General features: G+C 35.2%; 1 protein-coding gene across 1 annotated transcript in view; it reads right to left on the reverse strand.

Annotated features, from left to right (window-relative positions):
• LOC150106808 (ER membrane protein complex subunit 2-like) overlaps window positions 1-25794 on the reverse strand; it is a 166848-nt gene that overhangs the window by 71556 nt on the left and 69498 nt on the right. Inside the window, exons 3-4 of the mRNA XM_090393485.1 lie at window positions 23484-23548; window positions 5517-5602 (exon numbers count right to left, since the gene is read on the reverse strand). Of these exons, the coding sequence (XP_090249611.1) occupies window positions 5517-5602; window positions 23484-23548 (151 nt within the window). The remainder of the gene's footprint in view (window positions 1-5516; window positions 5603-23483; window positions 23549-25794) is intronic.

A 25794-nucleotide genomic window follows, 5' to 3' on the forward strand; every position in this document is an offset into this window, starting at 1 on the left:
ATACAATTAATTTAATAAACTGAAATTAGTTTTTTCATCAGAATACCAATATTTTTCAACATCCAAGGTGTGTCACCTGAAACCCTCAAGTGTGTCAGTGCTGACACGTGTGTCATAGGTTCGCCATCACTGCTCTATAGATTCTATAGAAGCATGGTTTTGTGAGGGGTGAGCCTTGCTTAAGGTCCACCCTTAAGTAATAAAGTGTAATAAAGTGATGGTTGAGTCAGAAAAAGGATATGGTTGCACAGTGGTGATGCTGATCTTTGTTTGTACATCTGACAGGATGCTACATGTAGCTCTGCTGTGTGGACTGAAGCAGGGGTGGCTGGATGTGGGACTTGTGATGTGGGTGAGAAGGTGGCTGATAGATGGATGTCAGAGAGTAGTGTGCTGCAGGGCTCAGTAATTAGTTTGCTGCAGAGGTGGGGGGGGGGTATTCTGTTGGCTGATGATGCAAAAGGAAAAGTTATAGACTTTTCCTAGCTGAAATAGCCATCCTGCATGTGGCCAGTAATCCCACACTTGGACAATCTGACTGGCCAACTGTGGGATCATGCACTTTGGAATGAAAATATCAAGGTCTATATTAGCATTGATAAAACTGGAATGCAGAAGGTTGGTGGGACTGGGGATGAGTGTGGATAGTGAGCTGAGGTTTTGAGGCATGTTTAAGGAGTAGCTGAAATTGCTCATTAGACTGCACTGGTGTTGGGAAGCACACGGATAGGCAGGGATAGAGAGGCTTTAGAGGGCATTGATGATACAGATGTAGCCCTTTAGAGGGCTACATCTGTACTGCTGTGTGTGTGTGTGTGTGTGTGTGTGTGTGTGTGGATCTGGTTGTCTAGATTCCTCGAGGATGTGGAAGGTGCCATCCAGTTGCTAGATCTGTGGAATGCACTTATATGGATGGATTTATGAAGCAGTGAAGAAGGCAGCCACTAAGTGCTGCCATCTCATGGTCCATAACCCTAACACAATATTTTAATGTCTGAAATAGTGTGGCTTCTACGGTCGATTTTCTCGAGTTTATGGCCTGAAAAACCAGAGTTTCTGGGAGGAAAAAACCGCTTGCCTGTGCCAGAGATTGACTACTCAGAAACCAGTTCGAAAAAAGTCCCTCTGGCCAGCGACTAGGCTCGAACTCCAAGTCTACCTTCGGGTGGTTTAGTGCTGAGGAGTGCAAACACCACATCCACTGAGCTACACAGTGCTTTGTTTATTCCTAATTAAATATTACTTTGCCTGATATAAAACTGGAGACAGTAATCTTAACTTACTATTCAGATGATGTTATACTCCCATATAAATCCAGTACAAGTCTGCAGGATTTCCTGACTAAATTGAATAACTGTTGTAATTAATTTGGTATGAAAATCAGAAATAAAAAGACAAAGAATGAAAACAGGCAGAAACATTGAAAATATCAGCTGCATCCTGAATGGAGAACATACAGAACAAGTAAAACATTTCAGCTATTTAGGCACAATTTTTAGTCAAGATGGTAAATTAAATATGAAAATGGACAACAGAATCAACTCAGCTGGTATGGTAGGAAGTCAACCAAGTAAATTTATATGGAATAAAAGAGTAATTAGTCAAAACACTAAATTAGCTGTACACAAGACAGTGTTCGAACAAATTTTAACATATGGATCTGAGAGCTGGGTTAGAAATAAAACATTTGATCAAAAAGTGGAGACCACAGAGATGAGAGAGAAAGATTAGGCAGTGAGCAGATGGCATTGATGGTAGAATTACATTAAAAATCAGGGTATTAGGAAAGAGCTTAACATTGTTAGCAGAGCTAATCAAAGCTGGTATAGTCACTTAACCAGAATGGGAGTGGAAAGGTTATCAAAACAATTGTTCCTTGGCAGTATGGCAGGAAAAAGAAAAATGCAGTGCTGAAACATCCCAAGCTTCAAAATCATGCAACATGGCCTTAAACACAGATTGCCATGCCATCCCTGAATAGGACAAGGATAACCTGGTCACCTTCAACATGAAACCAAAACATGGTCTTACCTATTTTTCTTATAAAAGGGATCTCAATTCACCTACCGTTATCCTCAGTAACACACACATCATTAGACAGAATGACACCCCCCCCCCCCCCCCGCAGACTGACATTTAAACACATCACACCAACAGCCTAAGTTTTTGGATCCTACAAAAACTAGATGTTCTCTTCCATTCAAGATGCTGCTTTTGATTCATCAACAGGATCAAATTGCAAATCCACAGTCTGTAAAATACTGTTTGCATCTTTGGGTGGTAGTTCACCTAAAATCCTAACAATACTGTCCAGAGCAGAGCAATTTGACTGATAGATGACCTCTCTCATTTCAATCACTATCTCACAAATGTGCTGTTTTTCCTACAGCTACTTCGGTAAACACTGCTCAAAAGATGAAATCCATCATTGTATTGGATTTGTACACGAGCAACAAAACTGCTCAACATCTTTCAGTCAAATGCAAACACACCAAACCTGCTGCTTCTCATCTCTTTTATTCCATCCACCTTTCTCCTCTGGAACAGTTTTCTCATGAGGCATTCTCCAACATTACAACCTCCAACTCTGCAAGAAAAATGTCAAGATTTCTTTTCCAATCCCACTTGCACTCCAGACACAGTAATGATATACTTCAGATTCTTCCATGTGCTGTGTAGGATTGATATTAAAAAATATACAAATAAATAAATATCAGCAACCTTTTCTTATTTAACTGTGCGGTCTGTCCACAGCGTTCAAAGTCTCACCAAGTCCAAAATATGCAAATGTCTATACATATTTTATTGCTTGTATTTATACATGTTCACATTTTAAATTAGATATATTCAGATCAGAATTACCGTATTTGCCAGCGTAAAAGACGCACTCCCTTTTTTGTACACGTTTTTTAGGAAAAAAACTGGATCACTGAATATTATAATGAATTTACAGTATTTCAAATATAAAGTAATAAGTAGATTACTTTCAACAAATACCTAATCTAACTAGGAAAGAGTACCCACCTTTTAAATCTTCTTCATCAAAATCCAGAAATTCATCTCCAGAGCTAAATGAAGAGACATTTGAAACCTCTTCCAAATCAGAATCTGAGTCCTCATACAACAAATTGTCCTCTGCATACCATCCAGTGCATTACTAATGCCACACTTCTTAAATGATTTAACCACTGTCTCAGTTTTCAGAGCATCCCATGAAGCTTTGAACCACTCACAAACTTGCGAAATGCTAGGCCTCTTCCTTCTTCCTGATGGTGTAACCTCAAAATCTGAAGACTGCATCCAGCACTCTTCTGGATGCAGTGTTCAACTTCCCCTTCACAAATTCCTTGAATGGTTTATTAATACAGACATCTAAAGGTTGATGCTGAGTAGCTAGATCTTCTGGAATTACAGCTGAGGTTTCAATTTCTTGAGTTTATTATTAACATCTTCTGATCTGTGAGAACGAAACTGATCCCATACTATCAGGGCAGGCTTCTTCAACAGTCCGCCACAGCGCCTAGACCAAATGTTATTTATCCATAACTGGAATACTAGAATGTATTCTGGTAACTGGAATGCTCTCACACACTGCAAGGAAGCAAGAAAGAAATCGCATAACTCAGAACAGAGAAAATTTCAAGAAATGAAAGTAATAAAAAACTGAGTATCAGCGTATAAGACGCACCCTTTTTTCCAGACCTATTTTCAAAGAAAAAAAGTGCGTCTTATATGCCGGCAAATACGGTAATCTGAATGAAATTGTGTGTGAGAGAGAGAGAGAACAAATGACTTTAAGAACCTAATTTTCCTATGCACACCAACATTTTCTATATCCTATAATTTTTATTCCATATACTAAACTGGTGTGTGTGGGGGGGGGGGGGGGGGGGCTGGAAAGTTCTTATAAACACCTAGAACAAAAATGATATTAAAGCAACTGATATAACCACAAGAACATACGCAAATATAAGAAAATAAGATACCTTCATAATTCGGTAGGGTCTTTCTTGAGGTAGCATCAGTTGCTTTAATACCATTTTCATTCTAGGTGTTTATCAGAACTTTCCAGACTGCCCCCCATATATCAGGGGTGAATATTCTGGGTTGCTAGGTGTGGCACTTAATATCAATATCACTGATATTATGTTTTTGCATTTATACCATTAAAGACTCCCCTAATTGTTTCCAGACTTCGCATGATTCCTAAAAGTAAACACAATATACTAATGCTTCATGAAGAGGACACTTTCAATATGTAAACTTTGCATTACACTTGCATTAATAGCCTTGGTGTGCGTTCAAAATACATAAACCTTTGAAGAGATGTACAGATGATGTACGGGTTAAATTCTTAGCATTATAGTAGTTTTAAACTGCTCAGAAGGTGAGGTAGGGTGAGCTCTGAGACAAAAGCACTTGAGGCTGTGATTGGTTATCGTGTCAACCAATCCAATTGAATGTTGTCATTTGTCATGAGTTGCTGTTTTTGTTTTCTGAGTTTCATTGGTTTTGCGTGCGTGAAGTGTAAACTGATGTGGTAGGTAATTTTTAATACATAATACAGACAAGTTTTCAATAAATTTATAACTTTTTTGCCCATATTTACAATGGGAAACAGTATTGTAGTAGAAGGAGGTAAGTCTTGTCCTCCTCTTTCAAATTTTACAATTTTGAATAATTCAAATATACCAACCAAATATAGCATTCTCCTTCATTACTGTTTTCTAATATACAGTATCTTAACATAACACATTGTCTTCCACTCTGTGCAGATTTGGTTACAATTAATTGATAAATTAAAGAATTCAAAGTTATCCTACAATTAATTGCATTTGACCAATTAAGATGAGTGCCGATGTGCTATACACTCTTAAAACTTGTATACATTGATAAATTGCAATCATATAAATTGTAATCATATCAAATACAGACAAATGCAATCATACAATCAAACCTACGTGAATTTTGTAGCGTGGGTTGCATAAGCCATGGCAGCACAACCCAACCAAAATGGGTATGCAATGCCACTGATATATATAATTTTCATTAAATAAATGAAAATAGCATAAATAACTTTGTATTAAGGGTGGAATTTACTTGCAAATTAAGAAAGACAACAGGATATGCAGTCACCCCTCACTATACTTTGTATGGGATACAAAGGAATAGTTTGCTACAGGATAGTTTGCAATAGTGAATTTACTTTAGAATAGCACTGTGGCAGGACTTTTTTCATAATTTGTTATAGTGGTTGAGTTCATAACTGTTTGCTAATGAGCACTGTAAATAGTACCTTGTATAACATAAACAAGGTACCTTGATAAGATAATATGGCTTACTATTCTAAGACTATAAATCAAACAAACTAAACAGACAGCATAATATGTTTCCAAACTTGGGGAGGGGAGGAAGAGACTACTACTTCATAGAGCAATTCCGATTTGACTGATTATTATATAATGTGATATAGAGTACATAAAATATGTAGAAAATTCTAGTACAAAATTGCTTGCCTTTCTAATGCCTCAAATCTCATAGCCTTTAGTTTACGCACTCTCAAGCTACCAGGAAACTGCTGATCTAACATCTGTAAGCATTCCTAATTTGGAAAAATAAATAATTAAAAAAAAAAAAAGCTAAAAATCCTTAAACATAAGTGAATAAGAAGCAAATATACCTTACCACAATGGTAACATTAAAATATTACTTATCCTGTACAAAACAAATATTTACATTAGAAAATATAATTTTTCTTGTAGAGTTTTGTAGAAGCAGATATGGCAGGAAAACAAGAATATATTGTAATTATTATTATCAAGAGATAATATTCATCTGAGATCAATAACCTTCCATGAAAATATTTTTGTGTTAGAAACCTAGTCCATAAGTTGCTCAGAGAGTTAGAGGGTTCAAGGCAACATTGTGAGTGGACATTTTATTTAGTGCTCCTATAAAATTGGTGCTTGTTGTTTTTTTCTTAGAAAATTAGTGTTTTGTATTATATTAATGCAGAATTTCAAGTATTTATGTATTTGGTGTTTTCACAATAGTTTCGAGATATTGAAATATTACATAGCGTTTTAAAATGGCACCAAAAATGCATAAGAAAAAAAACATCAACAGGATGAGTGAAGTTGAGAACCAGAAGGATTGTCCCACTGAAGCTGCAAAATTAAAATGCAATAGCCTGATGTGGAAATTACAAAAGGTTGAGTGGCATTTAAAGGAACATAGGGAGAACAACAAAGTTAAGCAGAAGAGTAAGAAACAATGAAGAATGGAAGCAGGCAAGATATTACTTCTTCCTTTCCAGGCTTATAGGCCAAGTGGCCGTTCCAGACTCAACTCCATCTTTTTAAGGATCTTCCTCTGCACCTGGTATCTTTTGGGTGGTAATTTAGAATTCGTTTAGGTATTCACTTCTATTCATTCTCAGTATGTGTTCTTTCCATTTTTCTCTATAGCAAATAACTGTTTCATTTAGGGAGGTTGTAATTCCAAGTTTATTTCTGGTTGATTTCGCTGCTTTTCATTTTGTCCATTATTGTGACTCCATCAGTTCTGTGCAGAAATTTCATTTCGGATGATTCAATTCTTCTTTTATCTGCTTTTTTTATTGTCCATATCTCACTGCCATAAAGTAAGGTAGGTTTAGCTACTGTATTGTAGATTCTTATTTGTGTGTGTTTTTGAACATAACTGGATTTCAAAATTTTATTTATAATGCCTGTAACAGGCATTTAAAAAGTTTGATATCTTTGATTCTATATCGCTTCATTTTCATATGACATTGTGCATCCTAAATATCTGAATGTATTTACTTGCTCTATTATTTTGTTGTTTAGTACTATTTTGCTTCTAATTGGATTATCACCTTTGAAGGCCATGACTTTTGTTTTGTATGTTGTTATTTCCATACCATATGTTTTTATCAAATTATTTAGACTGCATAATAATTTTTGTAGTTCATCTTCATTGTTTCCAGGATTATTTGGTCATCAGCAAAAAGTAGAGTAGCTAATCTGCTGTTACGGTTTATCTTGAGTCCTCCTTCATTATTTATCTTCCGTTCTTTTATGATTTTATCTATGTATATATTAAAAAAAAACAGTGAGAGTGGCACAACCCTGACATACTCCTCTATTTATTCGTTTCCAGCTTGATGTTGAATAATTGTACTTCACAGATATTTTATTATCTCATCATCATCATCAAACTCCTGCCATGTACCATCAAGGGGTGTACAGGATATGACAGTACCACATGAAAAAAATTACATCATCACTAACTTCCTATCTACAATTTTCCTCCAAATAAGTCTGTTACTTGTCAAGACTCCAACATTATCAGATCTTATATTTCTATCGTCTAAGGCACTTTGTACCATATCAATCCACCTATATCTTGGTCTTCCTCTGGGTCGTTTTCCTGCCAACCTGGCAGAGAACACTTGTTTTGCTAATCTTTCCTCGCCCATTCTGTTTAAGTAACCATACCACCTGAGATTAGCTCTGCTAATGAATTCCTGGATGCTGACAATGTCAAGTTCTTTCCTAATATCCTCATTTTTAATATAATATTGCCATTAATGCCATCTGTTCACGCCTATAATCTTTCTCAGGACTCTCATATCTGCGGTCTCTAGTCTTTGGTCAAGTGTTTTACTTCTGACCCAGCTCTCAGATCCATAAGTTAAAACTGGTTTGAACACTGTCTTGTATATAGCTAATTTAGTGTTTCGACTAATATCCTCATTTCTAATATAATATTGCCACTAATGCCATCTGTTCACACCTATAATCTTTCTCAGGACTCTCATATCTGCAGTCTCTAGTCTTTGGTCAAGTGTTTTACTTCTGACCCAGCTCTCAGATCCATAAGTTAAAACTGGTTTGAACACTGTATTGTAAAGCTAATTTAGTGTTTCGACTAATTTCTCTCTTATTCCATATGAATTTATTCAATTGACTTCCCACCATACCAGCTTTGCTGATTCTGTTGTCTATTTCAATATTTAATTTACCATCTTCAGTACAAATCGTCCCTAAGTAGCTGAAATGTTTTACTTGTTATGTTTTACTTGTTCCACAGGTTCTCCATTCACAACACAGTTGACATTTTCAATGATTCTGCCTATTTTCATTGTCTTTGTCTTTTTATTGCTGACCTTCATAACATATCTATTACAACAGCTATTCAATTTAGTCAGAGAATCTTGCAGACTTGTAGTGGATTTATTTAGAAGTATAACATCGTCCACATAAAGCAAAGAGCTGATATTAACATCTCCAATTTTGATATCATGTTTAATACCACTTTCCTTCATTATGTGATCCATATAGATAATGAATAACAGAGGGGATAATGTACATCCTTGTCTCACACCAGATTTAACATTAAACCATCTCCTGTACTTCCTTTAATTCTAACTGCTGACTTAGAACTCTAATAAAGACTAAGTATTGCTTGATATAATGCCCCATTGACACCATATAACTGTAGCGTATTGAATAGCTTCTCTCTTGGCACCTTGTCATATGCCTTTTCCAAATCGACAAATCTTAAATACAGATCTTTGTTATATTCTCATGCTTTCACGACTATTTGTCATAAAGTGAAGATCTGATCCTGACAGCCTCTATTTGGCCTGAATCCAGCTTGTTCTTCACCAAGCTTTTCTTCCATAATTCTTCTCAACCGTTTCTCAAGAATACTTGCATAGATCTTGCCAGGAACACTCAGTAGGGAAATACCTCTGTAATTCTCACATTCAGTTTTATTTCCCTTTTTATATATGGGTACTATGAGAGCTCTACTCCAATCATCGGGAATTCGTCCCTCTGTCCAGGCTTTCTGAACTATGCAGTGCAGCCAATGTAAGACTCTTTTACCACCATACTTCAGCATTTCTGGTTGAATATCATCTACTCCTGCTGCCTTTCCACATTTCAAGACTTGGATGGCTTTTTCTACTTCAAGTATGGATATGATTTCCTGACTGCATGCCTGGTCAGCGTTTTTTAACAGTCCTGTCATCACTGCTTGTTTCATTTAGCAGTTTTTCAAAGTAATTACTCCATACTTCAAGGATATCTTTTTCTCTCATTTTCATGTCACCTTTATCATCTCTAACTCCTTTTACAGCACTCTTTCCTCCATTCCTAAGCTTCTTCAACAACCTCCAGAATATTTTGCCACCTTCTTGATATTTATTTTCTATATTCTTGAGAAAGTCCTCCCATGACTTTTGTTTAGCTAGTTTTACACAGTGTTTAGCATTCTTGCATTTGTCTCTATATTTTCTAAGAGCACAAGCTGACTTATTTGCCAGGAACTTTGATATGCTTTCTTCTTTTCCTTCACTGCCTCTTTAACTTCCTGTGTCCACCAGGGAGTTCTGATTTTTTTTATCCTTGCAGACAACCTCACCACATGCCTCTCTGGCAGAATCAATCAATGTTTTCTTCAGAGTTTGCCACTGAATCTCCAAGGTTTGAGTCCTGTTCTCAAACTCTTTCATTTTTTCTTCAATAATCTTTGTGTATTTTAGTCTACAGTTCACATCTGAGAGCTGCTCAACTTTTATTCGCTTTAAAACTTTCTTACATGTTATTCTTTTCAATATGAAATTCAATTTTATCCTGCTCAAGACTAAATAGTGATCACTTCCAATTTCAAATGCTATGTACACTCTGGTGTCCTGCACCAGGGAGAAAACATCACTATCAACAATAACATAGTCAATGAGACTTTTCTTATTCCTTGCCGCTTCTCCATGTGAATTTATGCACATTTTTATTTTGGAACATGGTGTTAGTAATAACCAGTCCATGTCCTGAGCAGAAATCCAACAGATATTTGCCATTATTATTAGCTTTGCTCTTTTCTCCAAATTTTCCCAAAATATTTTTGTATGTCTCACAATCATTTCCTACTCTGCTATTTAGATCCCCAACAAGGACCAACTTTTCCTTTTTCATTGTGTCAGCTGCTTTTTCTAAAGCCTCAAAAAATTCCTCCGCTTCTACCTTAGTAGAACCTTCTGTGGGACCATAGGCACAAATAAGTCTCACTGTCCAGTTCCCCATTCTCATATTTGCCCACATTACTCTACTTGAGACTGACTGCCATTCAAGAAGATTAGCCTCATATTTTGTGTTGAATACTATGGCTACCCCTTCTTTTCCTTGATTGTCATTGCCTGAATATAACATTTTGTATTTATTGCTCAGAAAGATCTCACCAGTTTTGGTCTTTTTTGTTCTAGTCACCCCTATTATGTCGATCTGGTACTTATCTAATTCCTCAGCTAGCTCGATTTCTTGGCCATTCAGGCTTCTTATGTTGATAGTACCGATCTTTAACTCTGGTGATGTTGAGTTGGGGTGTGTTTTCAGATTTGTTCCAGTAGCTGACTTTTCGCTGTTCGCCCTTGTTCCCTGGGGAAAACAACAGGGGCCTTGTTTAACGGGGCGATGCCCCAGCTGGCATGAAATTTTGCCATGTTGTACTATCATTTTTGTATTTTGGTTTAACCAATAGGAATACAATTTGGTCGGCTAAATCCCAAATTGCCAGCCCATCCTCGTTCATTCAGTATCCAAGTAGATACCCAACAGGGTGCACCACGAGAAGGTGAGGTTTGGACATTAGGTCAGAAGCCCTGGTCGGTTCTCCGCATTCCTTTAAAGGCTATGTGGAGGTCTCCTCTCAGTTATACAGTTTTGACCCTTAAGCACCTTTTTTTTTATTATATTATTATATAATGTAAATATATTATAATTAATTAGTTATTCAAGTCCTGCATATTTGATAAGTTCCAAGTTTATATTGTCTTCTCCTGGTTTTTCTCTGATAATTTTATCAAATGCTTTGGTATAATCTATAAAAGCTATGCGTGTTTCTATGTTCATTTCTCTGTGTTTTTCGATTAGTACTTTTAGCATAAATGCAGAGTCTATGCAAGACCTGCCTTTTCTGAATCCATTTTGCTTTATTAATCTTGGGTCTACTATACGTTTAAGTTCATATACTAAGATTTTTGTATATACTTTATAACAGGTACTAAGTAAGCTAATTCCACAATAATTGTTACAATAAGATTTGTGTCCTTTTTTGTAGATGGAGGATAACTATTGCTTTGGTCCAATCATGTAGGCATTTTCCTTCTTTTCAGATCATATTATAAAATTTAAGTAACCTGAGCGAGAATTCAAGTCCTGCATATTTGATAAGTTCCAAGTTTATATTGTCTTCTCCTGGAGTCTTTCCTGTTTTGCTTTGGGTTAATGCTTCTGTTAGTTCTTCTAGAGTGATGTTTTCCAAGTTGTCTGAGATGTTTACAAAGGGTGGTTTTCTGTTTTGAATGTTTTCATCATACCATCTTGGTAGTAATTTTGCCATGTTTCTATTTTAATGGTATTAGTATCTACTTTTCCTCTAGTTTCATTGCTTAGATCTTTAAGGATTTTATATATATATATTAGGTCTTTTGAGCGTACAGTCTCTCTCTAATTTTGTTACAAAATTGTTCCATCTGTTTCTGTTTATTCTCCTGCATGCTGCTTTTGCTATTGCTCTTTTTCTGCTGTGTTCGATTTCTGATTCTATTGTTTTTAGGTTTTAGGTTGAGCCAGTTTTTATATGCTTTTTTTCTTTTCTTTTCTTCAATAATGCATTTAATTTCGTCATCCCAGTCCCTAAGGCCACTTTTTCTTTGTTCCTAAACTTTCTTTTGCAGCTTTTGTCATTATGGTTTTTAGGTTTGACCATTCTTCTTCTATGTTCTGATTTTCTTTTATACTTGTCATCCAGTTCTTTATTCTTTTTTGGTACAAGTTTTTAATACTATTGTTGTCCAAAAGTCTAACTTTGAAGGATCCAAAATGCTTATTTTCCTTGTGCTTTTTTGTTGTTTTCCATCTTGATTCCCATTTTATTTTTCCAATTAAAAGGTAATTATCTGATTCTATTTCAGATCCTCTGTATACTATCTATTATCATTTCTGACATTTTGATATTGCTGATTATGTAACCAATAATGCTTCTTGTGTCTCATTATGCAAGATATTGCGTAATGAAAATTAAATAGGTAAAGTAGATCATAAAACAAATGATTGTTGACCAGGTTATTACTTTGAGTTTTCCCATAACAAAAATCAAAAATATAATAAATGCAATTGAAAAACAGAAAAGAAAAGCAAAAGAGATGGGAATTTTAGTAGATATGATTTAACTAGTGATAAATTCAGTATGAGAAAAGATACTGGAAGAAGTGAGAGTTAAGAGTGAGAGAGGTAATATACTAATGAAAATCATTAGTATATTACCTAGATATTACAAAAATAAATTAATGGCTATGATGGCAAATAATTTGATGCATATGTTATATCGAAGGAATGGATGCAACTTTCTGGATGTGTTTAGTGAATCTAAGGGAAAGTCCACACTTGAATGGATTTTCTTTATTTGGTGTCAAGAATCTGAGCAAACTGATGTCATCCTTATGGAGTGCATAATTATAAAAAAGCAGAGTTATAAAAATTATAAGGAGCAGGCCAGTTACAACTATAATTCTTCACCCAAAAGAATTCTATCATTATTCTACAAGTAAAAGAAAGAATGAGTACAAAAAAATAACTCTGCTGAATGTAGATGATACATTGACTGATGTAGAAGAGATTGTTCAAGTAATGATTACCCATTGTGCTAAAATCTATCAACCTGGTGTATGTGACATTGAGCTCATTGCTACCTCTTCACAGGATGAAAAAACTCAGTGATATGAGGAGGTACTAGAGCTGTTGCACAAACTGAATAAGAATTCAAGAATGGGGACCGATGGGATATCAGTACAGATGCTAAATTGTAATGAATTGGCTGCTTTTTTCTGACCAGGCTACATAATTTGAGTCGTCAAAAATTGAAGATTTCACAGGATTGAAAAGAATGTGTGATAATCCCATTGGGCAAGGGTGGTGCAAAGACTGATGTATCTAAGTTTTGACCCTCACAGTATCTTTGGAGTTGTGAAGAATTTTTAAGAGCTCATGTACAGAAATGAGTTCATAAAAATTCTATACTTTGCAATGAACAGCATGTGTTTACCAAGGGAAGGTCATATTTGAGCAACTTGCTCACATTTTATATTAATATCACAAATGAATATGGGAATTGGATTATAATATATTAGCATAGATAAGAGGATGGCACAATGTCAGATATCAAAATGTGGAATACATATATTTTATGTTGCTCCTACTCATGAAAGGTTAGCTGCAAACTTATAGTACATTTTGTACACACAGTTTGAGAATTTGTGGATTGTGGACACTAGCAAACAGGAGAAAGAGGGAAAATATAGTTAGGACTTACAAACTTCTGAAAGGTTTGGGATGCTTAGGGGTAAAAGCTGTATAAATGGGAGGAGACCTCCAAAATGGCTTTTAAAGGAATGTGGAGAACCGACCAGGGCTTTTGACCTAATGTCCAATCCTCACCTACTCGTGGTGCATCCTGTTGGGTATCTACATGGATACTGAACGAACGAGAATGGACTGGCGATTTGAGATTTAGCCAACTAAATTGCATTCTTATTGGCTTAAACCAAAATATAGAAGGATGGTACAACATGACAGAATTTCATGCTGGCTAGGGCGTTGCCCAGCTAAACAAGGACCGCGTTGTTTCGCCTGGAAACCAGAGCAAACAGTGAAACGTCAGCTACTAGAATAAAATCCTAAAACTTACACAACTCAACATAACAAGAATTCAAGATCGGCACTATCAACATAAGAAGCCTGAATGGCAAAGAAATGGAGCTAGCTGAAGAATGGATAAGTACCAAATCAACATAATAGGGGTGACCAAAACAAAAAAGGCAAAGACCAGCGAGATCTTTCTGAGCAATAAAAAGAAAATGTTATATTCAGGCAATGACAATCAAGGAAAAGAGGGAGTAGCCATAGTAACCAACACTAAATACGCTAATGGCAGTAAGTCTCAAGTAGAGTGATGTGGGCAAATATCAGAATGGGGAACTGCACAATGAGACTTATTTGTGCCTATGGTTCCACAGAAGGTTCTATTAAGATAGAAGTGGAGGAATTTTTTGAGGCTTTAGAGAAAGCAACTGACACAATGAAAAAGGAAAATTTGCTCCTTGTTGGGGATCTAAATAGCAGAGCAGAAATACGACACCTGTTGTATTTCTGCTTAGGACACGAACTGATTATTACTAACACAATGTTCCAACATAAAAATATGCACAAATTCACATGGAGAGAAGAGGCATGGAATAAGAAGTCTCATTGACTTCTTATTACTTAGAATATAACTATGTTATTGTTGATAGTGATATTTTCTCCCTGGTGCAGGACACCAAAATGTACAGAGGATTTGAAATTGGAAGTGATCACCATTTAGTCTTGAGCAGAATAAAATTGAATTTCACATTGAAAAGTAGAACATGTAAGAAAGTTTTAAAGTGAATAAAAGTTGAGAAGCTCTTAGATGTGAACTGTTAATTAAAATACACAAACATCATTCAAGAAAAAATGAAAGAGTTTGAGAATAGAAACCAAACCTTGGAGATTCAGTGGCAAGTCCTGAAGAAAACGCTGACTGATTCAGCCAGAGAGGCATGTGGTGAGGATGTTTGTAAGGATAGAAAAATCAGAACTCCATGGTGGCAGACACAGGAAGTTAAAGAGGCAGTGAAAGAAAAGAAGAAAGCATATCAAAAGTTGTCACCTTGTGCTCTTAGAGAATACAGAGACAAATTGTAAAAAATCTCGTGAGAAATTATTTTTTAAAGAGAATTTTTGCTAAAGATTTTCCAATTCGTTTGTCTGAAATTATAAGAAAAAAAGGTGCTTAGTAAGATGTAAAACTATAAAAGAATAAATTACTATTAGAATGCACCTGCACTTTAGACTTGTTTGGAAAAGCTTAATAGGAGTTAAGCAGGATTAGCGCTGAATACAACCAAAACCGTAAGGTCTGGCACCAGCGATGACATCAATTCCTTCATTGCTTCTGGTTAATCCTGGAGTACTCCGAATTAAGAACAAAGGACTGAGAATAGAATAAAAGGCAATGCAGCACGTGGTTCTAGGCTTTTTGGTTCTTGGTCTCTTGCTTGGCTCTTCACCTACGAGGTTTACGGGGGCTCTTTCCCTAGTTCCAGGATGATCGTTCTTCCCGCCACCCGATGTTTCCTCACCACCAGCTTGTTCTATGCTCCAGCTATGGCAGAACCTCAGTGCTTCCGACGAGGGAAAACTCTCGAGGATTGACCTGACAGAAGTCTCTACGTGTGATATGAAATAAATCTGACTTTCCTCTCGAGTTTGTTAGCAAGTAAGCCATTATTTTGTTTGTAGTATGTTGTATGATTGTAACTCGAAATCGTAAAGGACTGAGAGAGGTTACTTGTTAACTGGTGGTTAAATTGAATTTTGAATAAGGGAAGAACTTGTATTGCTAAGTATGTCTAATTCATAAGTTGCTTGTGATAATGTCTGAATTAGTATCAATTAAGTATTGAATATGTTGGAGGAAAGTTAATGTGATCCTTCTTGGAATATTTATGCATGCTTGCAGGACAAGTGGTGTGTCATAGAAGATGCTGTTAATTCAAAGTACAATAAGTTTTCTGATAGTGAACGCACTATAGTTTCTGTTGCTTAAATAGCAAGTTGTCTTTGTGTATTTAAGTGCTTTTGATTAAGTAATTCTTTTATTACGCATGGATAGGCTTATGTGTTCGTCAGACATGTTGTAATAGATTTCACGGTATAATATATATCATACCGTGAAATCTATTACAACAATTCTTTTATTAACTTTTATATGTTTTGTATCATATCCTGTAGTTTGATAATAAACATGATTTTGTTTTGTAAATACTTGGTTCTCATTCCTTAGCCAATGCACTATTCCAAAAATATTAACGAGCCTGCAGGAGTAGAACACAGTAACGAGCCACGACTTCAATATAAAGATATTGTATAGAAGTATTAACTTATTGTTTGTTATCTTCTCGCCTGACTTTCAAACATAAAAAAATCAATTAAGGGGCGCAGTCATTAAGATCAAATAAATTTCTTAATTGATATTGCGATTGCTCAGGGACTGTTACGCTAGATAGACTTATTACACGATGTTTACCTAACAGCAGAAAAAAGGGAGGGCAAGAAAAAATTTAAATAAGGAAGTAGATTGACAGATAAAAGAATAGATAAAAGGAAAAGTAAAGCAAAGAAAATATTTACAAAGGAGCAACCGACAAGGATTTAATAAAACTAATATAATAGTAAGATAATAAAGGAGAAAAGATAAAAATTTATAATGGTGCAGCCGTCGGCAGGATAAAATCCACATAATAAAATTCAATTAAAGTGGATTGGGATAGTTTTGGCTTAAGGAAAAGGTAAAGTTTAGAAAGTAGCATTTTTTTGCAATTTGAAATTGAATTTATATGAATTGTGATACTATGATTGTAAGCTAACTAGCACTGACATAAGAATGGATGACAAAGAGTTTTTTAGGACTGTAAATCCTCACCTTGTTATTCCATCATTCTCCGGGAATGATAATGATGATATTCATTCCTATTTTGGTTTTGTAGAGGAATTAAGAAAAATTGGGAGGTGTACATACTTCCAGTTACTGATTCTCCTAAGAAACAAACTGGTTGGTAAAGCAAAGATCTTTTTAAATGCTTCCCCTATTCTTAAAGACACGTTAGAGTATTCAAAGTTTAAGGCTACTTTGATATCCCAATATTCCAAAGTGAGGAACGTAAGCCACAATCTTTGGAAGTTACAGAAATGCGGGCAAGGAAACAAAGAAAGTGTTACAGACTTCTATAATAGATTGCTAACTCTTGCAAGTAGCCTGAGTGTTTCTGAGAAGGATAAGCCGCATTTAGATTGGGCAGTTTTCCATCAGTTTCTATTGGGATTAAGGGAAGAACTAAAATAAACAGGACATAAAAGAAAATAAAGAACTTGAAAAAGTGTTACGTTGCAGTCAGAGACAGAGAGGAGAGGAGAGGCTTGGTGATATACATCCTGCCTCTATCCCCAAAGAAGTACACTCTATTAAACAAGTAGGTGATTCCACCCGTAACCCTAAAAAAGTTCTTGATACACTGAAAGAAAAATCCCCAAGAGAAGTGGAAGAAAAGGACAAAGACCTAGAAAATAAAACTCAGATTAAGGTTGTGGACGAAGAGAAATTAACCACCAAACCTAAAGTAACTGATTCCTTTGACATGGAGTCAGTAAGATTATTAATTAAGCATGAGATAGAGAGGTTACATCACCCAGTAATGGAGCAACGAGATGCCATTATCAAAGGTGAGCTCAAAATGATGGCCCCCAAATTTAATGCATGTCAGGAAAGGGGGGGGGGATAGTGAAGAGAAAGGCAAAAGAAAGCCACCTGAATTTACAACTGTAACAAGGTATGACATTTGGCTATTAACTGCTTTATGAGGAGAAATTCAACCCCCCCCCCCTAGAGAATGAGATATGAATCAAATGTCATGCTTACTAAGAAATGTTCTCAAAATGACCAGAGAAAATGAAAAGATTACAACAGAAAGAGATCTGATAGTTCTTTGACAGTCATTCAAGGCTTGGTAGAAGGGACACCTTGTAATATCCTACTGGATACTGGGTCCCATGTCTCAGCTATAACCGGGTCGTTCTTCAAGAGAGTAAGTACCCATATCACAAATGACGTGATAGAGCTGAGAAAGCCAACCAAGCTAACAGGCATCTCAAAAACTAATGCATGTACTCAGAGAAAGATAAAAGTAGGCATTAAGCTACCTGAGTTTGATTTGAACGTTTCCTAAGAATTGTTAATTCTTCCTAAATCGTCTCGTCCGAGCATTCAAATTATTTTAGGATTGGATTTTCTGCATAAGTGCAACTTCTCCTGTGATTTCCGTAAAAGGAATGTTTCCCTAATGGGAATTGAACGTGCACAAAATGGCGGCAGTGATCCTAGGTCTCAGGCAGAAAAGGTTGACAAAAGAACCAAGCCAGTAAATAAATGCAGAGATATTATGAATCGACAAAGAAAGAAAGATAAAGACAAGTGCCGACTTGACTCGAATGACTCTTCCGGTATTCCCGTAGTGAACGGAAGTCTCGAAAAGGGAATAGTTACTGAATCATATGCCATTTCCAGTGTTGTACTGTCTTCCCTTTTAACAGGGTCAGCCAGTGTCAGCTGAAACTCTTCCTATAGTTTCAGCACTGCATAGGCAAGCTAAGCAGTGCTGAAACTATAGGAAGAGTCATATATAAACCTCCTCATCCCCAAACCTGAGGTAAGCCCCATATTATAGAGGCTCAGAATGGAGATCCTGAGTTGAGGTTTATATATGAAAAGATTAAGAGAGGTGATCAACTTCCCAAGAAACGAGTATTCCTCAAAACACTTCACCTAGATGAAAACGGACTTCTCATATCAAAGAAGAGAGTCTCGGGAAAATTTGCAGAAAGGATTCTTGTTCCGAGTCTTGATTCCATGGATAATTTACACGTTCCATGATTCAAACGGACATACGGGATTTGATCAAACGTGGCATCAGATTAGTGAAAGGTACACATGGAAAGGAATGAAAAATGATATCACCAATTCTGTGGCAACTTGTCGTATGTGTCAACCAAAGTTTGAAATTTGAAAGTGTAAGAGACTAGTCAAGGTCATCTCCAGAGAACGAGGGATGCACCATCAAAAAAAAATAAACCTTTGAGTTTAATTCTTTTAGAGGAAAGGGTGGCCTATGTATACTCTCGCGAGAAATTATTTTTTAAAGAGAATTTTCGCTAAAGATTTTCCAATTTTTTTGTCTGAAATTATAAGATAAAAATGTGCTTAGTAAGATGTAAAAATATAAAAGAATAAATTACTATTAGAATGAACATGCACTTTAGACTTGTTTGTAAAAGTTTAATAGGAGTTAAGCTGGATTAGTGCTGAATACAACCAAAATCACAAGGTCTGGAGACCAGCAATGACGTCAATTCCTTCATTGCTTCTGGCTAATCCTGGAGTACTCCAAATTAAGAACAGAGGACTGAGAATAAAATAAAAGGCAATGCAGCATGTGGTTCTAGGTCTCTTGCTTGGCTCTTCACCTACGTGGTCTACGGGGGCTCTTTCCCTAGTTCCAGGATGATCGTTCTTCCTGCCCAATGTTTCCCCGCCACCAGCTTGCACTAGGCTCCCGGCAGCTTCAGCAGAATCCCAGTGCATCCGACGAAGGAAAACTCTCGAAGACTGACCTGACAGAAGTCTCTATGTGTGATACGAAATAAATCTGACTTTCCTCTTGAGTTTGTTAGCAAGTAAGCCATTATTTTTTTTGTAGTATGTTATATGATTGTAACTCGAAATCGTAAAAGATTGAGAGAGGTTACTTGTTAACTGGTGGTTAAATTGAATTTTGAATAAGGGAAGAACTTGTATTGCTAAGTATGTCCAATTCATAAGTTGCTTGTGATAATGTCTGAATTAGTATCAATTAAGTATTGAATATGTTGGAGGAAAGTTAATGTGATCCTTCTTGGAATATTTATGCATGCTTGCAGGCCAAGTGGTGTGTCATAGAAGATGCTGTAAATTCAAAGTACAATAAGTTTTCTGATAGTGAACACACTATAGTTTCTGTTGCTTAAATAGCAAAATGTCTTTGTGTATTTAAGTGCTTTTGATTATGTGATTTGTATCATATCCTGTAGTTTGATAATAAACATGGTTTTGTTTTGAAAATACCTGGTTCTCATTACTTAGCCAATGTACTATTCCAAAAATATTAAAGAGCCTGCAGGAGTAGAATACAGTAACAAGCCACGACTTCAATATAAAGATATTGTATAGGACTTTCAAACATAAAAAGATCAATTAAGTGGCGCAGTCATTAAGATCAAATAAATTTCTTAATTGATATTGTGCGATTGCTCAGGGACTGTTAAGTTAGATGGACTTAATACACGAGTTCTACCTAACAGCAGAAAAATTTAAGTAACAAAGTAGGCTGACAGATAAAAGGAAAAGTAAAGCAAAGAAAATATTTTACAAAGGAGCAACCGACAAGGATTTAATAAAACTAATACAATAGTAAGATAATAAAGAAGAAAAGATAAAATTCACAAAATATAAGAAAGTGAAGTGGGTCAAAGCTGTATAACTGAGAGGAGACCTCCACATAGCCTTTAAACGAATGCGGAGAACCGACCAGGGCTTCTGAACTAATGACCAATCCTCATCTTCTTATGGAGCACTCTGTTGGGTATCTACCTGGATACTGAACGAACAAGGATGGGCTGGCAATTTGGGATTTAACTGACCAAATTGTATTCCTATTGGTTAAACCAAAATACAAAAATGATGGTACAACATGACAAAATTTCATGCCAGCTGGGCATCGCCCCATTAAACAAGGCCCCTGTTGTTTTCGCCAGGGAACCAGGGCGAACAGTGAAAAGTCAGCTACTGGAACAAATCTAAAAACATACCCCAACACAACATCACCAGAGTTAAAGATCAGTACTATCAACACAAGAAGCCTAAATGGCAAAGAAATGGAGCTAGCTGAGGAATTAGATAAGTAACAGATCGACATAATAGGGGTGATTGAAACAAAAAAGACAAAAACTGGTGAGATCTTTCTGAGCAATAAATACAAAATATTATATTCAGGCCATGACAATCAAGGAAAAGAAGGAGTAGCCATAGTATTGAACACAAAATACAAGGCTGATCTTGTTGAATGGCAGGCAGTCTCAAGTAAAGTGATGTGGGCAGATATGAGAATGAGGAACTGGACAATGAGACTTATTTGTGCCTATGGTCTCACAGAAGGTTCTACTAAGGCAGAAGTGGAGGAATTTTTTTGAGGCTTTAGAAAAAGCAACTGATACAATGAAAAAGGAAAAGTTGGTTCTTGTTGGGGATCTAAACAGCAGAGAAGGAAATGATTATGAGACATACAAAAATATTTTGGGAAAATTTGGAGAAAAGAGCAAAGCTAATAATAATGGCAAATATCTCTTGGATTTCTGCTCAGGACATGGACTGGTTATTACTAACACCACGTTCCAACATAAAAATGTGCACAAATTCGCATGGAGAGAAGAGGCAAGGAACAAGAAAAGTCTCATTGACTATGTTATTGTCAATAGTGATGTTTTCTCCCTCATGCAGGACACTAGAGTGTACAGAGCATTTGAAATTGGAAGTGATCACTATTTAGTCTTGAGAAGGATAAAATTGAATTTCATATTGAAAAGAATAACATGTGATAAAGTTTTAAAGCAAGTAAAAGTTGAGCAGCTCTCAGATGTGAACTATAGACTAAAATAAACAAACATTATTGAAGAAAAAATGAAAGAGTTCGAGAAAAGGAACCAAACCTTGGAGATTCTGTAGCAAGCTCTGAGGAAAATGCTAATTGATTCAGCCAGAGTGGTATGTGGTGAGGATGTCTGCAAGGATAGAAAAATCACACGTCCATGGTGGACAGTGGAAGTTAAAGGGGCAGTGAAGGAAAAGAAGAAAGCATATCAAAAGTTCCTGGAAAATAAGTCACCTTGTGCTCTTAGAGAATACAGAGACAAATGTAAGAAAGCTAAACACTGTGTAAAACTAGCTAAACAATAGTCATGAGAAGCATTTGTAAGAACATAGAAAATAAATATCAAGAAGGTGGCAAGATATTCTGGAAGTTGTTGAAAAAGCTCAGAAATGGAGGAAAGAATGTTGTAAAAGGAATTAGAAATGATAAAGGTGACATGAAAATGGGAGAAATTGATATCCTTGAAGTATGGAGTAATTACTTTAAAAAATTGCTAAATGAAACAATCAGTGACAGCACAGTGGTAAAAAGCCCTCAATAGGCATGCAATCAGGAATACATATCCATACTTGAAGTAGTAAAAGCCATCAAAAGCCTGAAGTATGGAAAGGCAACTAGAATAGGTGATATTCGACCAGAAATGCTCAAGTATGGAGGTATAAAAGTCTTATTGTGGCTACATTGCATAGTTCAAAAGGCCTGGACAGAAGGAGGAATTCCAGATGTTTGGAGTAGTGATGTCATAGTACCCATATATAAAAAGGAAAATAAAATTGAATATGAGAATTACAGAGGTATTTCCCTGCTGAGTATTCCTAGCAAGATTTATCAAAGTATATTTGAGAAACAGTTTAGAAGGATTGTTGAAGAGAAGCTTGGTGAAGAACTTCTACTGGTATTTCCACTTGGGCCTGGCTCCCACTGAAGAGACCTCAATAAAGGTCGAAACTAGTCTGGGTAGTGGCCCTTCCCTTAATGCATAGCATTAGACACATCTGCAAGGAGATGTGTTTTGCATTATGGGAGATACTGAGTTAGGACTGTTGGTAGCTTGCTCCACCTTTGCAAGGAGTCGTCCTGGTGTTGTACCACCTTACCCCAGTCCTGAAGATACTTTCAGGCGCAAACTTTGTTTGCTCACACTTGGATAATGGATTAAACTAAATTTATTATAATTTCTTGGCATCTTTAGAACTGCTCAATTAATGTTGTACTTTATTTGTGAGAGCAATCATATTCATGGCCCACTTCAAGAAATTAAAGAAAAATGTTCTTCAAGTTGCCTGCTTAAAAAAGAATGAAAAGTGGGATTTTTAGTTTAGTTTATTGTGATCTATGGAAAAGATTGTGATTGATATATCTGCTAAAGATTAAGTTCCTCATAAAGTTAAATAAAAGTAGAAAACTTTTAGCTGAGTGCTATATTCCCTCTTTCTGTATATTAATATCATTCTCAGAAATAGTAGCTGTGAGACAACATATTAATAAAAGAGATATAATTTTTTGTCATATTGCTAAATTCTTAGAATGGACATTATCTTTGTATAATAAAGAATGTTATAGAATCAGAAGGTTATATACAAAATAGTAGAAGTTATTTATTAGTTGCACTTCTGCAGAATTTTTTTAGAAGAAACGGAGAATAATTTAATATGCACAATTATATCCATTGTATATACAAATATTTGTTTACAGTAAATATTTATTTTTTTTAGCTTGAGCTTTGGAATTTCGCATGTTTCAATGTACCATCATGGATACAAATCTACAATATCTTAATCAACAAATCAACAAATTAAAAAAAAAAAAAAAGAGTGTGTATATATTGTCAACTTACTCTCCATGGCTATTAACATAAGCTGGATAGAGAGAAAGGAAAGTGGGAGAGTTAACATTTCTTTAGAATATTTTATAATCAGTAATTAATACCACATGAATGAGGTATGGTTTCAATACTACTAAAGGGGCACAATTTTTATTCAAGTATGAAATAAAGATACATGGCAAACATTTACATTACAAACAAATCACTTGAAAAAATATTAATGCTGTTCACATTATTAATGTTTCACATAACAAGAAAAATTGAAATTTACCCTACCTTAATTACTTCCATATCATGACAATCAAGAGCCGCAAGGCAGACTTGTTCATAAATTAGCCATTCTAAAAATGAATACAAGAAAAAATATAGAAAAATGTATTATCAAAAGTTAACTATTTAATTCTTTCCAGTATACTGTTAAATATTAACAAAATAAAAATAAAACTCTGTGCTATTCCAAATACTTAATAGGCATAATTTTGGCAAATATCTGTAACAATCACAGATGAAACAAAGGCTTGAAAATATTAAATTAAAGCTGCCAAGAAATTATATTCTGGTTTAATTCTTTATCCAAGTGTAAGCAAACAAAGCTTGCATGTGAATTACTTTCATGACTACTTGTAAAGAATTAAACAATATAATTACTAAAAAAAAGTGCCATATGACTTCATTTCAACTATGTAAAATTACATAGAAAAAGTGAATATTAAGGATCCAACATTGTTTCAAAGCGGAATGTTTGTAGAAACTTATGAAAGTTTGGAAAAATTTGACCTAAGAACCTGTGAGAATACAATCCTCAGCATTGGAGTTGCCTTAGCTAGCACTACTTAAAAGAACACGACCACTGCCCAAGCACCCATATGTTTGCCTTTTATCAGTGAATTTTTTAAAGGTTTTATGGGCCTGACAGCTGTTTCAAACTGGTTGGTTCTTTTCAGAGACAAGGCAGAAACCTTAAGAGAGTCTGGTCTCTAAAGAGTACCAACAGTTCGAAAATAATGCCCTAATAAAAGGTGAATATACAGGCGCTTGGCCAACGGTTGTGTTCTTTTAAGTAGTGCAAGCTAAGTCTACTCTGATGCTGAGGATTGTATTCTCATAAGCTCTCAGGTCAAAGTTTATGAACCTTTCATAAGTTTCTACAAACATTCAGCTTTTTAAATAATGTTGGATCTCTACTTTTCCTATGTAATTACACAATATAATTCCTTGGCAACTTTAATTTAATGTATATTCAAGTGAAAAAAAAAAATTTCCACAAGGTTTGAAAATAGTTGTATTGCATTTTTAGGCTTTTTTACCTACACGTGGCAAACAATATCTTACATGATCTAGTAATGTACTTTCATTTATTGAACTGTGTGAAGGATTACAGTGAATTTCTTAAAATGGAGATTTTTATTGACTGAGAAAAAGAAGATAAAAACAGAAGAATGAAATTCTTCATGAAATATATAAATATTCTATGAATCAAAACAAATTATAAACATTCCTTATATATATATATATATATATATATATTTTTTTTTTTTTTTTTCTTTCTAATTCAAATACAAGTTACTCTTGCACTAGTGTGATCATTTAGTTGTAACTGATTGCACTGACTTCAAAAAATGCTTTTCTATCTGATTTTGTTCTCAAACTTATTAGCTTTTTAACATGGCACAAAATGCTCACTAGCTTTCAACTAAACATAGACTTCCCTCCTAAGTGATAGCAGCATGTTTCAACTAATACAGTAAGCTGCTGTGAGCAAATATCATTTATAATTTAACAGTTTAATTTCAATTCAGGATTAATTCGATATCCCACAATTTATCAGGAAGGAATTTAATACCATGCCATGCTAACATGCCTGTACAGTAAATACACCTAGAAATGGTACTGTTAAAGAAATACATTATTTGTGTGTGTATTCCACTCATTAAAATAACTGTATTATATCTTAATATTTTTATAGTTATTCAGCTATATTCAGAAACAAACAAACTACCTTAAGCCAAGCTTTTAGTCATTAACATTAAGAAATTGGTGTTCAGTGTAGCCAGTTTGACAATTTATGTTAATAGTCAAGACTAGGCTTGTTTATTGCATATAAAGAGATTTATATATTTTTAAAATCTAAAAATAATCCTGCATGCAGACATTTTACTTTTCTAAGTACTTCTACTGTTTACTATGAATTTAAGTTATACTGCAAAACCTTCATGTCACAGTAGTAGTGGTGGAAGATAGAGCAGCCCTGATTTAATCTTCAGCTGTCAATCAAAAAGTTATTTTGAAGGATACCCAGAGAACTGTTTTAGAAGTGGAAGAATGTAAATAGACATAATGCCAAAATAAAAGAAATGGATGACTTATGGTAAATAAATCAATTTTTAATAGCAGAATTTTCAACTATGTCCAAGCCATCTTCAGTACAATTCAAAAAATGGAAATGCATAATATGCAATTAACAGAAAAATTCTAAAAAGCACAACAATAGCTTTAGTAAGTTAACATACAGGCAACCAATTCCTAATTTTTAAAAAATGCTACTAATAAAAATAAATGTAAGGAAATATTAAGACCGTAATACACT

This window comes from Typopeltis vanoorti, chromosome 5, assembly GCF_054136105.1.
Source record: "Typopeltis vanoorti isolate ZY-2024b chromosome 5, IOZ_Tvanoo_1.0, whole genome shotgun sequence".
NCBI classification, from domain to species: domain Eukaryota; kingdom Metazoa; phylum Arthropoda; class Arachnida; order Uropygi; family Thelyphonidae; genus Typopeltis; species Typopeltis vanoorti.